The 13,630-nt window shown below is 31.1% G+C and overlaps 1 protein-coding gene across 1 annotated transcript; it reads left to right on the plus strand.

The window, feature by feature from the left end:
• Positions 1 to 6,170: 6,170 nt before the first annotated feature.
• LOC120067200 (vacuole membrane protein KMS1) lies at positions 6,171 to 13,300 on the plus strand. Its single transcript, XM_039018687.1, has 8 exons — positions 6,171 to 6,542; positions 7,054 to 7,265; positions 8,364 to 8,442; positions 8,601 to 8,888; positions 11,311 to 11,468; positions 12,255 to 12,371; positions 12,525 to 12,707; positions 12,780 to 13,300. Exons 1-8 carry the CDS (start codon positions 6,482 to 6,484, stop codon positions 12,954 to 12,956), a joined length of 1,275 nt encoding a protein of 424 aa, XP_038874615.1. The 5' UTR covers positions 6,171 to 6,481; the 3' UTR covers positions 12,957 to 13,300.
• The last annotated feature ends 330 nt before the right edge of the window (positions 13,301 to 13,630 follow it).

Raw genomic sequence — 13,630 nt, forward strand, 5'->3', positions numbered from 1 at the left:
GGGAAATTATCATAAAAAACATCTTTAATTTTTCATCTTACAAAACTAGTACTATTTTTGAAAATTCATTCAAATAGTTATAGTAATTTTTCCAAAATATTATGTATATTCCTAAATCTTATACCAAATCTTATATATTTTCAAATTTTCTCTAAATTCGATTATATTTACCAAATATTGTATCAAAATCTTACGTAATTTTTTGAAAATCTTTAGCCAAATTTCTAATTTTCAAATCAATTTATCGATTATCAAAATGAATTTTTAGATGAATCTCAAGTGATTGATTTTGATTGTTTAAATTTTTGGAAAGAATACATTTTTCAAAAAAATGTAAAATATCGGTATGAATCTTGGGCAGATCAATACCGGGATTTTATATATTTTTCATATATTACCTTTTTCTTTCTTTTTGTAAAATTTAATCTTTTCCAAAATTTAAAAATCAAAATACAATCATCTATCTGAAAAGGTCCAAAATGGCCAAAACAATCCATAAGTTATAGAAAGTAAATTTCTAAGTTAGAAAAAAGTAAAATTTTCAACTAAATCTCGGTGTGAATCTTGTCCAAGATCCACCGAAAAAACTAGTTTAACGACTTTTCAAAAAACGTGCTAGTTTTGAAAGATGAAAAGTTAAGGATGTCATTTCTGACAATTTCCCAATTATATTACATTACATCTAGTTACCATGCTCTCTATTAATACTTGTCGTTTAACTAATATAGTGACTATAAACCTCGAAATCAGAGATTTAATCTTCCACCCTACAATATTGTAAAAAAACAAAAATACTTACTAAAAATATCCAAATTTTAACATTGAAATCAAATCAAATATGCTTTCATTGTCTTAATGCAAAAGAACTCAATGCTAACCTAAAACAAAATTCAAGGTCCATAATATTGCCTTTTCCCCCAATATTTGTAGTGATGATTCATTCATATAATAATGTTCGCGTGTGTGTGGGGCACAAAAAATAGGGCCAGTGTACAGAGTAATGGCTCTATTCATCAATTCAGAGCAATAATCGTTCTTTACTGACAAATGATAAACCAATGGACAAGGGACGTCCAAGTCTTTGTTCTTTCAAAAAAAATGTCAGTACAATCCTTTTCTTTCCATTTTACGAAAACAACCCCTAGAATTCATATTATTCCCAAAAAAAACCAAACAACTACTTTTTTTTTTTTTTAAGTGAACCTGAAGCTCGAGTATTGAGTAGGTCATTATAATAATTTGTATTTAAGATGTAGACTATTTTAATCTAGTCATTTGTAAAAAAAAAAATATATTTTAGTCTATATTATAATAATTTATATTTCAAATGCAGACTATTTAGTATGAGTAGAAAAAGTAAACACTATCAAAAAGAAAGATTTCAAAGAGTATTATTGTAGATAGTTCAGTTATAAATAGTCACAAACACCGCCATCATATTTCGAACCTCAATTATAGAGTGGACTATAACTTCGAAGTTAGAGAGGAAATAGCTCTTTATGTGTACCTGGATTACCTTCTTGAATAAATTTACAGGAAAAAGGATGAATTTTCTTTTAAAATTATAGTCTTTGATAACGAATAAAAACCACATTTGAAATAATCAAATTGGATTAAAAGAATTTTTTGAAAAATCATTTCAAAGTTGATTATCTCCTTAAAGCGAAGTCATTGCAACTAAGTGTTCTCGCGGTTAAAACAGTTTTTAAGAAAATTTAATAAACCCATTTTTTATTTTATAAAAAGGTGTTTTTAACAATAAATAAATTCTCTTCTACAAGTTGTGTAAGTTAGAACGGAGATTCACCAAACATTAGTTTTACTTTAAAAAATTAATAACAACAAAAAAAGAAGAGTAAATCTATTCTTTTGAAAAATGTAAAATTGAAAATATTTGTTTCTTAATCTGAATGGGCCTAGGCCCAATTGGCAATCCAGTATGGGGCATATGCATCCATTTGGGCTTGGTTTTGGTCGGCCCAAAAGTTCGATATTGGGCTCTTTCTTTTCCCCTTTCTTTATTTCGCTCCTATGATCAGGTACTAACCCTAAATTATAATAGTCACTTATAATGAAATATTTTGTAATTAAGTTTATTAGAGAGTAATTCTTTATACGAACTGATTGGTATAATCGCGATGGAGATGAAAATCTTTCTATGAAGAGCTCAAGGTTGGTTATAACCTGGAATTTATGGAAGAATATTTATTGAGGTTTTTGGTCTAAGCTAGGTTGACTTAAACATATTCAACATAATTCACTACAATAATGTTGGTCTTTGTTGATGGTCAAAAAACATCTATAAAGACCTTTGTCGACAACAAAAAAAATGTCAATAAAGCCTCTGTCAATAAAACCTAAACGTCCACAAAAAAAGTCAAAGAACACTCTTAATTGACATTTTTGGTCGTAAACAAAGGGTTTATTTGCATTTTTGGCCATCAATGATATGAAAAAAACCGTCAATGAAAACCACTTTGTTAACACTTTTCAAATGTTAATATAAGGTAATGTTGGTATTTTTTTCAAATCACGCATAACTAAGTTAAAAACATCAAACCATCTCATTGAAACAAGTATATAAATTTATGATCAAATAAGAATCGTATAACAACAATTTATCCATAAATATAACAACATAAACGAATAAAACCTAGTAATTTCCATTAATCAACCAATAATAGGACTTTTCTACAAACAGTTAGTATCTTGAAAAGCGTATCGTGTACGTTGTAACCCTACTAAACTTGACATCATATTACATATCCCTAAACCTAACAAAATTGACAATTTATGCATTGTTATAACAAACATACATCATATATAGCACCCAACAAAGTCACAATACTCAATTCCGATCTCGTCTAATTCCAATTGATTGTATTACGTTTGTCTCATCCACTGCAAATGACTGAATAAACGTGTTTGAACTAAAAAAAATTATACTAATGTAAAAAGTAAAGTTAAAGAAGATGGTGATCACTTTATTTCTGCGAATTATTATGTAGTGTATAAACTTTATTGTATATAAATTTCAATCTCACTCTTGATTATACTCAAAATATAAAGTTTCATTACATATGAATCATTTATATTGAGAAGAGGTGGATGTCAAATATTATCATTCTAAAATAATTTGTCAAGCATATGATTGTGTGTCCGAAATCCTTTAAAAAGATCTTAATAAATGTGCTCCAGCCTTTTGTTCTGAAACCTCACAAGGCTGAAGGTTTCTAATCTCTTAAATTTAGCAGCCTTGTCTGCCCATTATTGCTAACTGCCCTACCACGCATTGTGATCAATGTTGGCTTTCCACTCTTAGTTCTAAAATCTTATTTTTTAAGGAAAAAAAAGTCGAATTACTTTAATGGAAAAAAAAATTGGATCATTTAGTCTCTTTTAATTCCTTTTTGATTCATGAAATGCAATATAGCCTATAGTATCTTACGAATGAGGGAAATGAGTTATAAAATAGTTCAAGATTTATAGAGAATTTTGAAAATTTTGTTATTCATTCATTTGGTTTACTGTAATTTTGGGTTATGATTTATTTATGATTTAGTGATATTTTTCAAATGATTTATAATTGCTGAAAAAAAAATTCTAAAGGTTTTAAAATATTTGAAAATGGTATTATAACCCTTCAAATATAATGAAAGCATTTGAAAAATACTATTTGACAATAATTAATAATTATCGATAAATAATTTGATAAATATTAAAAATATGTTATCTTTGATAAATAAAAATTTTCGAAGGTTAGTAAACCTTTGAAAAAGTCTTTTTTCTTTTTTCTTTTAGACTTTTTTATACCATTTATCTTGATACTTTCCAAAAGTTTAGTTAACCTTTAAAAAAAAAGATGAACAAATGTTTATAACTTACGAAAATGGTCAACCTTCTTATACTGTAAATTTGAAAAGAACAATTTAATAATAATGCGTAGATGACCTAGTGACTAAAATATTTAGCATCGACATACCACATTCATAATTGAATCCAACACATATCACCTTGCCATTTTTCTCAACAATAAAGAGATCTCAAATTTGATACGATTCAAATAAAGCCATGTGATTTTTAAAAAACAATTCAATGCCAATAGGATAATTATTGAGTCAATTTATGATAGAGTAGAGTGTTGTTATATATAAAAATACAAATAATGTCACTCTCATGTGTGAACAAAAGCATGGTGTTTAAAAATTCCACAACTTATCTAGCTTTGACTTTTAATTTTTTTTTTTTTTTTTAATGATAATCTATACTTTTTTAAGTACAATAATCATAGAAATGGTGGATTGTACATCTCATCTCTACGATGAAAAATCATATTAATTATTATTAAATTAAACTTATTTTGGTAATGTTAATTTATGTCTAAAAGTTTTAATGAGGATTTATTTATTTAGTATCTTACAAAATCATTAGGATTCGTTTTTAGAATAAAATTTTGATTTTGATTTTTAGTACTTTGGGTCTCATTTTGAAATTGGGTATTGCAATCGCAAACTACAATACTCACATTGTATAATAGGGACCCTTCCCTTCTCTTTCATTCTAACATTTTTCTCCTAAAATTAGTCGAATATTTTTTAAAATTTACAAATCTACTATATACATAATTTATTATTTAAATTTTAATGTTGTATTAAATATAATGTGATTGATATTATATCTACAAAACATAAAACTAGTTGTAGGTACCAACTAAATATTAGTTGACCATAGACTATTGTTAATTTATTTATGGACATGTTTTATGTTAATTTTTTTTGTATAATTATTATCTTATAATATTATATAATTTATAATACATATTTGAATTAAAAAAGGAACAAAGTTTATTGCCATATTATATTTCTAATTTTTTTTAAATCTTTATTTAATATAATTATGTGTTTTAAAATTTAAGATTAAAAATTTGGAGACGATGAAAAATAAAAATGTTGTTTTGAGAATTTACTTGATTTAGATTACATAATTTGAAAACGGTTTGTAGAAACAAAATAGGGAAATTCTTATAAATAGAAAAGTCCCAAAAATATTTAAACTTTATACTAAAAAGTTTCAAAAGTACTTATATTTTAGAACTTTTTGCTATAATGTGTAAATATTTTAAAATATTTTTATATTTAAAAAGCCCCCAACAAAATATGAGTTATTACATATTTTTTTACCTAACGGATCTAAAAACATAAAATAGAATCAAACGACTGATGGTATAATATTTGGTAAATATGCTAAATCATTGTGATCAACAAACTTGCTATTGAAATTTGCATACTTTTTTTATTGACAATTTATAATTTTAAAAAGTTATTTAAAATACTATATTAATGTGCTTTCAATTTAAATTTGTATTTAGTATGCCAAATTATTTGTTAAATATAGGAGCAATAGGTGCAATCTTTACCTTAAAAAAATGATATCATTGAAAGAAAAAATTCGTGATATTCAACCATAATCAATTTGAAAATTTAGGATATAGGAAATCAGTAGTGTGAATAATATGCCAAACTTACGAAATATATTTTTATTTATAAAGAATAAAATTGAAAATTAGCTTCTTTTCATATATATATATATATAGAGATATATATTGAAAATCAGCTAGAATGTAATTTTTTTAATTAGTAGTGAACATATTTTAAAAATTGACAAACTCATTCACAATGTATCAAAACCCATTCTCCCACAAAAAAAAAAAAAAAAAAAAACTTATCAACCACTCAAAATATTAAGATTTGTAATTACTTTTAGATGTAAAAAGCAATCTCTAATACAACATTAGATACTAGTTTAAGAGAGAATTTCTTAAAAGTTTAGGTTTCTAACATTTTGTATTTATATATATTATAATGGATAATAAAATGTCACCGTTTATCAATATACACTCCTATAGAATTTTTATCATTAAATGATAATTTAATCTACATTTTTTTTTATTTAAAAACGGTCTCTTGTTAATAAGTTGTTAGATATATAATTAAAGTTAAAAAATTGTATCAGACACTTAAAAATTTACATACTAAAAAATTTAGGGATTAAACGTATATGTCCTGCCAACATTTTATTTATATTTATAAATTAATAAATTAGAATTACAAGAAACAAATGTGAATGAAATATATATATATATATATATTTTAAAAAAATTTAATATTTGAGTTAGGCAAAACCAAGGGTTGGGATCTTGAAGTGGGGAAAGAAAAAAGAGGAGAGCGATAATCTCTGCAGAGCCAGAGCCGATCTTCGTTCCAAAAACGCCTTCAAAGAGCAGATCTTTGTTTCTCGATCTCAATAACAGATGCTAACTTTCGATTTTTCTCTATCCCTTTTCCCCTTTTCATTCTCCTCATGATTCTCGTCGATCTCTGATCTGGGTGTTACCAATCTGTTCTTATACAAGAGAATAATAAGATTTGAAATAGTAGAACGATTTTTTTGTTGCTCTCCGATTTGTAGTTGCAGTTTTGGAATGGGGACTGTTGAAGAAGCAGCTTCCATTGCTTCTCATGATTCTGAAGTTTCAATTTCAGGCAAGTCTTCCTCTTTCTCGTAATTTCTCGTTTGTTCGGTCCCGAACATTGATATATAAGGAAAGTTGAAGGAAATTAGGGCCTTCTAATTTGGAAGCTTGTTTTAATAATTTACTATTTACTATTTCATTGATGAATTTTGATGGTAACCCTCGTATTCGCAAGAGGGAAACTTTTATGAGAGACTCGAGGCTGGTGATTGGCTGAAGTGTGTTGATGAATTGATTCATCATGGGAAATAAGGGGCTTTGAGTGATTGGCTGTATTGATTAATTGCAAACGAACGTGGAAACATGAATATTAGTTCTGGATCTATTAGAGTTCCAAAAGTGAATTGAATTTCGGTCTTGCTTATTCAGTTTGATTTATGTCTGAGGATTTATTGTTTTAGTTGTTGCTTTCACTTGACTTTTTATGGAATAATGAGAACACGTTTTTCTTGGATTCAACCTAACTTGGGGTTGTTCACATTTTATTTTATATTACCTGATGAAGTTGCTATAATTTGCAGAATTACGTAGAAAGCAGAAAGAAGAACTTGAAAATTTGACGTTAGTGAATCAACCATTCAAAACATTGAAGTTCTTCATTTTGGGTGTTCTTCAATATAGTAAACGCTCGATAGCATACATTTTAGCAAAAGGTGGTTGGCTTTTGCTTTTAAACTTGATTATTGGGGCAGCTGGAATTCTGATTTTGACTATTGAAGGGCCACATGAGAAGGTATTTCTGCCTTCCGAATTCATGTTAGCTTCACATATTCACCCATTTGAACAAACTGTGTGTATATGTATGAATCTTATATTCACTCATTTCAACAATGCATGTATATTTTATGCATCTGCAAGTACTATTTCATTTAGGATAAACCATTATAGTCTTTTCTTGATGACATTTTGAAGCGTCATTGTTATTTTCTATTTGTATATTTGGTGATTTGATATGCTCTATTGGTATGGTAGCCTTCTGGATGTATATTCTGTATTTTATCAACATTTATCTAGGTATGTTATTCTCAAGCCAATGCATTTTACATGGGCACTATCTGTAATTTGTAGCTGTACCATGCCGTCCCAAATCTGTTAAGTTCTAAGCAAATTATTGCCCTCCTTATGACATTTTTTTTTATTGTGGGTTTCCATGATTGATGATCTGTGAAAAAAAAAAGGTTGTGTATTTGAATTCCTGCCTATTTGTGTAGGCTCTTGAGAGTTGCTATATTTATACCCTTGAAAATTCTGCAAGTGAAGATTATACAGCATATATATAATGAATCAATCCATTGTGATGAGACGGGGGTGTGTGCTATTTTGTGGGATTTTGGAGAGAGAGAAACAACATAATATTTAGAAGGGGCGAGATTTATTACGACAATGTTTGGTTTCTTGTTAGATTCTCTATTTCACTTTGGGCCTCTGTTTCTAGGCTCTTTTGTAACTATTCGTATCGGCTTATTTTTCTTGACCAGTGCCCCTTCTTGTAGTCTAGCTTCTTTTTGTGGTCTTTTTCCTTTTTGTATGTCTGTGTATTCTTTTATTCTTTTTCTTAATGAAAGTTAAGTTTCTTCATTAGAAAAGAAAGGTCAATCCAGTAGAAATGCCAAATTACAGAAGAGGTTGGAGAAGAGATGTAGCTATCCTAATAAAACTGTTTGATTGAAGTGTGGATATGTCTCCTCATCAATTACCTTGTTACGCTTTTAAATTCAGGAAGTGAATTTATTTCTGTTCTTGAAATTACTGGCCTTTTCTTATTAATTTGTCCACTGCCTTCCAGTTTTCAGGCAATCATTTTATCTAATAAATCCTGTGTGTTTTGCAGCATGTTGAGGAGATTGTGAAATACTTTGACTACGGCTTGTGGTGGGTGATCCTTGGAGTTGCATCATCAATTGGCCTTGGTAATTAATGACGTTTGATTTAACTGATGGTTGGCAGTGCTAATTATTGTCACTTGTTTGGAAGAGGCAATGTTCTTCTGTGATATTTAGACTGCAATTTTCTGTTATTATCAAGATTGTATTAAAGTGTTAGTTCACTCCCTATCATTTACTTTCAGGGTCTGGTCTGCATACTTTTGTCCTTTATCTGGGGCCTCATATTGGGTTTTTCACAATAAAGGCAGTGCAATGTGGTCGGGTGGACTTGAAGAGTGCCACGTATGACACAATACAATTGAAAAGAGGCCCATCGTGGCTTGAGAAGAGTTGTTCAGAATTTGGACCTCCAGTTTTCACATCACGAGTACCACTCAGCAGCATATTGCCAATGGTTCAGGTGGAGGCAATTCTGTGGGGTATTGGGACTGCCCTAGGAGAGCTTCCTCCTTATTTTATCTCAAGGGCAGGTATGAGAAAATGAGCACTTAATAGTATTCGTTAAAAGTTATAATGTCGATACTTTTGGTGAGATGACTACCAATGGAGCATTTTGATATTTCATCTTCTCTTATCCAATTTTTAGGTGGGTGGAACTTATCTATGTAAAAACTGTTTGTAATACTGAAAGAGAGAACATTGTTTGGTGACCCTAAATAGTTAACTCTTTTGTTTTATAGTTATTATTTGTCGAGTGATGTTTACATAATTCTTGATAATGGGGGTGATATGATTGATTCCTCTTGAATAATATTAGATGGTATAGAAGCACGATTATGAGTAAATGCATTCATAATTTATGAACATATTGATTGCTTATGATCATGTCAATTGAGACTTTTTGGATAAAGTGTTGGAGAAGAAAGGTTTTGGGTTTAAATGGAGAATGTGGATGTGGGGGTGTGTTAGGAATGTGCACTATTCTATCCTTGTGGATGAAGATAAAAGGATCTCATCTGGTTAGTTAGGAGGTTGTGGGGTGCCCTGTGCACCAAGGTGGGTTGGAGATTGAGAATATAAGACTTCAGAACAAAGCTCTGTTTGCTAAATGGCTTTAGCATTTCGCCTTTGAGTTCGAATCTTTGTGGCATAGAGTCATTCGTAGTAAATACAGTACTCATCCCTTGGATGGCGAAGGGGGGTTAAAGGCACACAACGGAACCTTGGAAAGATATCGTGTTAGAGCTCCCCTCATTCTTCATTTTGGTTTGATGCATTTTGGGGGATGGTCAGGATAGTTGTGGGAAGATCAGTGGATTGGGGATAGTCCTCTTTGTTTCGCGTTCCCTCATCTTTATCACTTGTCTTCCTTAAAAAATCGCCTAGTCTCTGGCTTTTTAGTGTGGTCGGGGAGCTATGTGTCTTTTTCTTTCAGTTTCCATCATCACCTATCCAATACGGAAATAACGGAGGTTGTCTCTCTTCTTTCGTTGTTAGGTGAGTGAAACTTCAGGGAGGGCAAAAAGGATATTCGAGTTTGGAAGCCTAATCCTCTTGAGGGCTTTTCCTACAAATCTTTCTTTAGGTCAATGTTGGATCCCTCTCCTACTCGAGAGTCGGTCTTTGATGTTGTATGGTAGGATACCAAAGAAAATTAAGTTTTTTACCTGGCAGGTTTTGCTTGGGCGTATGAACACCTTGGATAGGCTTGCTAAGAAGGGGTCCTTGTTAATAGGTCTTTTCTATTGTATTCTTCGTCGGAAGGTGGAGGAAAACTTGGATCACATTCTCTAGGGCTATCAATTCACAAGGTCTGTGTAGATTTGCTTTCTGCTGGAGTTTAATGTTCAGATTGCCAGCCAGAGTGATATTTGTGCGAAGATTGAGGAGTTCCTTCTCCATCCACCTTTCAGAGAGATGGGCTTTGTTGTGGTTTGTGGAGGTGTGCGTTGTGTTGTGGGATGTTTGAGGGAAGAGGAACAATAGGGTGTATGGAGGTCTAGAAAAGGACCCTAATAAGATTTGGTCCTTAGTGAGGTTTCATGTGTCGCTTTGGGCTTTGGTTTCGAAGTCTTTTTTTTTTTTTTTTTTTTTTGTAATTATTCTATAGGCAACATTATGTTTAGTTGGAAACCCTTTCTTTAGGAGTTTCTTTTGGGGGCTTGTTTTTTGTATGCCCTTGTGTTCTTTCATTTTTTTTTTCAATGAAAGTTGATTTTCCTATTAAAAAAAATGAACATATTGATTGCTTTAGTTGAATGTCTATCGTGGTCTTAAATGATTAAAACCTTTTGTGGTTTTTTTCCCCAATGGGAGAGAAAAATCTTAATATATCATCTAACATACAATGCATTCAAATTTTATAAACATATTGCTTACTTTAGTTGAATGTTTAGTGTGATCTTAAATGGTTAAAACCATTTTGTGATCTTTTCCCAAGGGAGGTATAGAACTTTTTCTCACCACAGCCTTTTCATGATATTAACAATTGGAAAGCTCTCCCCTAGTTTACATTGAGTGGGTGGTCCCTCTTCTCCTAGCCCCTAGGATGTGTTCTGTTCCTTTTTATGGCAGTAAAACAATATTGTTGCTTATAGAAAAACAATCTTGATAATTAGTGATATGCTATAATAGATAGAAACTATTGGGCAAGAAATTTGTCTATGGATAATGTTGCACTTCTTTCTGATACCTTTTGTCAAGTTGATGATACAGAATTTTGAAAGAGCAGTATTGGCAAACAGGAGCTTGCTCTAGTTTTTACTTTTGAACTTGCCGAATAGTGTATTTTTTAGGCCAACAGCAATACAAGTCTGAAATTGTCCAACTGCAAAATAACATGTTCCAGTACGTTTATTGCTTTTCTGCTGTACATTTCTCAGAATTGCTGCTATGCTTTTCATATCCAAGTTTTCACCTTTCGTGTTCAAATATATTTCTTCCTTTATGCAGCACGCCTCTCTGGTGGCAGATCAGAAGCAATGGAAGAACTAGATGCCTCTTCAAGGGAAAGTAATGGGTTCATTCCAACATATTTAAATAAAGTGAAGCGATGGTTCCTTTCACATGCTCAGCATTTGAATTTCTTTACAATTCTACTGCTTGCTTCGGTTAGTTATGACTTTATTCTCTTCTATTTCTGATTTGATTTTTCTTTGCCAGTCTTTCAATTAGGAGATGAGAGTATAACATTATTGCCTTGCTAGGTTCATGTAATTTTCCCCCCTTCATCTTAAGTTATATTTATTACGGACCTAGTGGTTAAAAGAACACATTGAAAAGCAAATACATTTTGTTGGCAACCCCCTCCCTAGGGCATTAAATATCTTATTTGCATTTTGAGAGTTGTCTCGTGGGATAAAATTTCATGTAAGTTAGTCTTAATGCCCGGAGTTATGGGGAAAAAACCTAATTTGATTAGGTAATTTTCCGATTGAATTTGTATCTTTTGGTTTTGGCTTTGTCGCAGTATACACTGCTATTCAGAGGCAGAAGGAAAATGAAACTATGTAAAATGAATCAAACAGATAACATTATATGGATCTTGAGACAAAATAAGTTCAGGTTTTACGTGTGCATTTTTATATAAATGTTTTTAGAGCCCAACTACTCCAATGATTTTCTTGAAGATACCTGTCGGCAAGTTTAGTAAAAATAATGAGTACTTTTTATAAATATGTTATGTTCACTTCTTTTACATTTATTGTGATTTTGCTGCTTTTATTTAAATGTTATTGACTTTAGCTTCTCAAATTTAGGAGAGAAGAAATTATGCTAATTTCTGATTTTATATTTGTTACTTCCATAATGCGTTTTTTTTTTACGTATTTGATATGTAGCAGCATGATTAATGTCATCATTTCAATAGCTTCTGACATTCACTGATTATCTTCCAGATTCCAAATCCACTGTTTGACTTAGCTGGCATTATGTGTGGACAATTTGGAATTCCTTTCTGGGAATTCTTCTTCGCTACGCTGGTTGGAAAAGCGATCATCAAAACTCACATTCAGGTTTGTGAAAGTTCTATATTTTGTTGTTAAAAATTGGTTGATTTGGTTTGCAAGGAGCTAATTATCAGACTATGTGAAAGTGAAACAGACACCAACACTTGATTCTGTGCATCTTTTGATATAACTTGGTGTTTATTATGTCCTTCTCTGCAGACCGTTTTCATCATTGCCGTTTGTAACAATCAACTTCTTGATTGGATAGAAAACGAATTAATATGGATACTTAGCTTTGTTCCCGGATTTTCATCTATCTTGCCCGGGCTGATCGCCAAGCTTAATGCAGTCAAAGCTAAGTATCTGAAAGCACCGTCTCATGTGACAATTGCCAATCCCAAGGTAACTCTCGGAAAAATCTATAAATTTGTTTGCCTGAGCTTGTCTGCTTAAATGAGCCCTTGTCACATTCAGGCCAAGAAGTGGGATTTCTCAGTTTCTTCCATCTGGAACACTATAGTATGGCTCATGATCATGAACTTCTCAATCAAGATTATGACATCAACTGCCCAAAGGTACTTGAAGAAACAACAAGACAAGGAGCTGGCTGCATTGACGGACAAAGTTCCTGCATCGGCATTCTCAAATTAACCCGATCCTAATGTCATCTATTTCGTCACTCATAATTTACTAAGATTTAGCATCAGTCCTATCAATTTGAGTAATCGAGATATATGTCTGGAGAGACATTGGTTTAGAAAGCTGTATAGAATAGAAAAGGCACTTTGGAGAAACAGCAAAGGTACAAGCTTATGATGATAATGTAGGCTATCATAAACCCAGTTCTGATTGAGGGGAGGGAACCATTATTTTGGGTAATTATATTGATCTTACCCACTGTTAGTTAACCATTGGAAAGATACATCATTATTCTTTCTTTATCCCAGACATTTTGACTCATTACTTGAATTACGATAGTTAATCACTCAATCTAATCTCTCTCATCCTCTGTGCGCGAGCGCGCAAATTATTTGGTTGCTGTTGTGTTCTCATACAGTAAAAAATTCTCCAATCATGAAATTTAGTAGTGGCTATGAAGTGGGCACATAATATTGATGTTTGATAGACAAACCACTAGGCTGACATCTTCTCTAATTTAATAATGTTTTGATGAATCATCATTATCTGTGAAAATCCATAAACATAAAATTATTTGTATTCTTTTAATAATTGCATTATTATTCCCTTATTTATAACATATCAGAACTATTTCTGGAGTACATTGAAAATTGAAATGGAATGGTGACGTAAATCCAAATAAGTGT

This window comes from Benincasa hispida, chromosome 12 (assembly GCF_009727055.1).
Source record: "Benincasa hispida cultivar B227 chromosome 12, ASM972705v1, whole genome shotgun sequence".
Lineage (NCBI taxonomy): Eukaryota > Viridiplantae > Streptophyta > Magnoliopsida > Cucurbitales > Cucurbitaceae > Benincasa > Benincasa hispida.

Bases quoted from the DNA above. Each gene is read 5' to 3' on its own strand.
- LOC120067200 (XM_039018687.1), top strand. From the start codon at position 6,482: ATGGGGACTGTTGAAGAAGCAGCTTCCATTGCTTCTCATGATTCTGAA. The intron at 8,889-11,310 runs GTATGAGAAAAT...TCCTTTATGCAG, and splicing joins TTATTTTATCTCAAGGGCAG to CACGCCTCTCTGGTGGCAGA. The intron at 12,708-12,779 runs GTAACTCTCGGA...TGTCACATTCAG, and splicing joins TGACAATTGCCAATCCCAAG to GCCAAGAAGTGGGATTTCTC.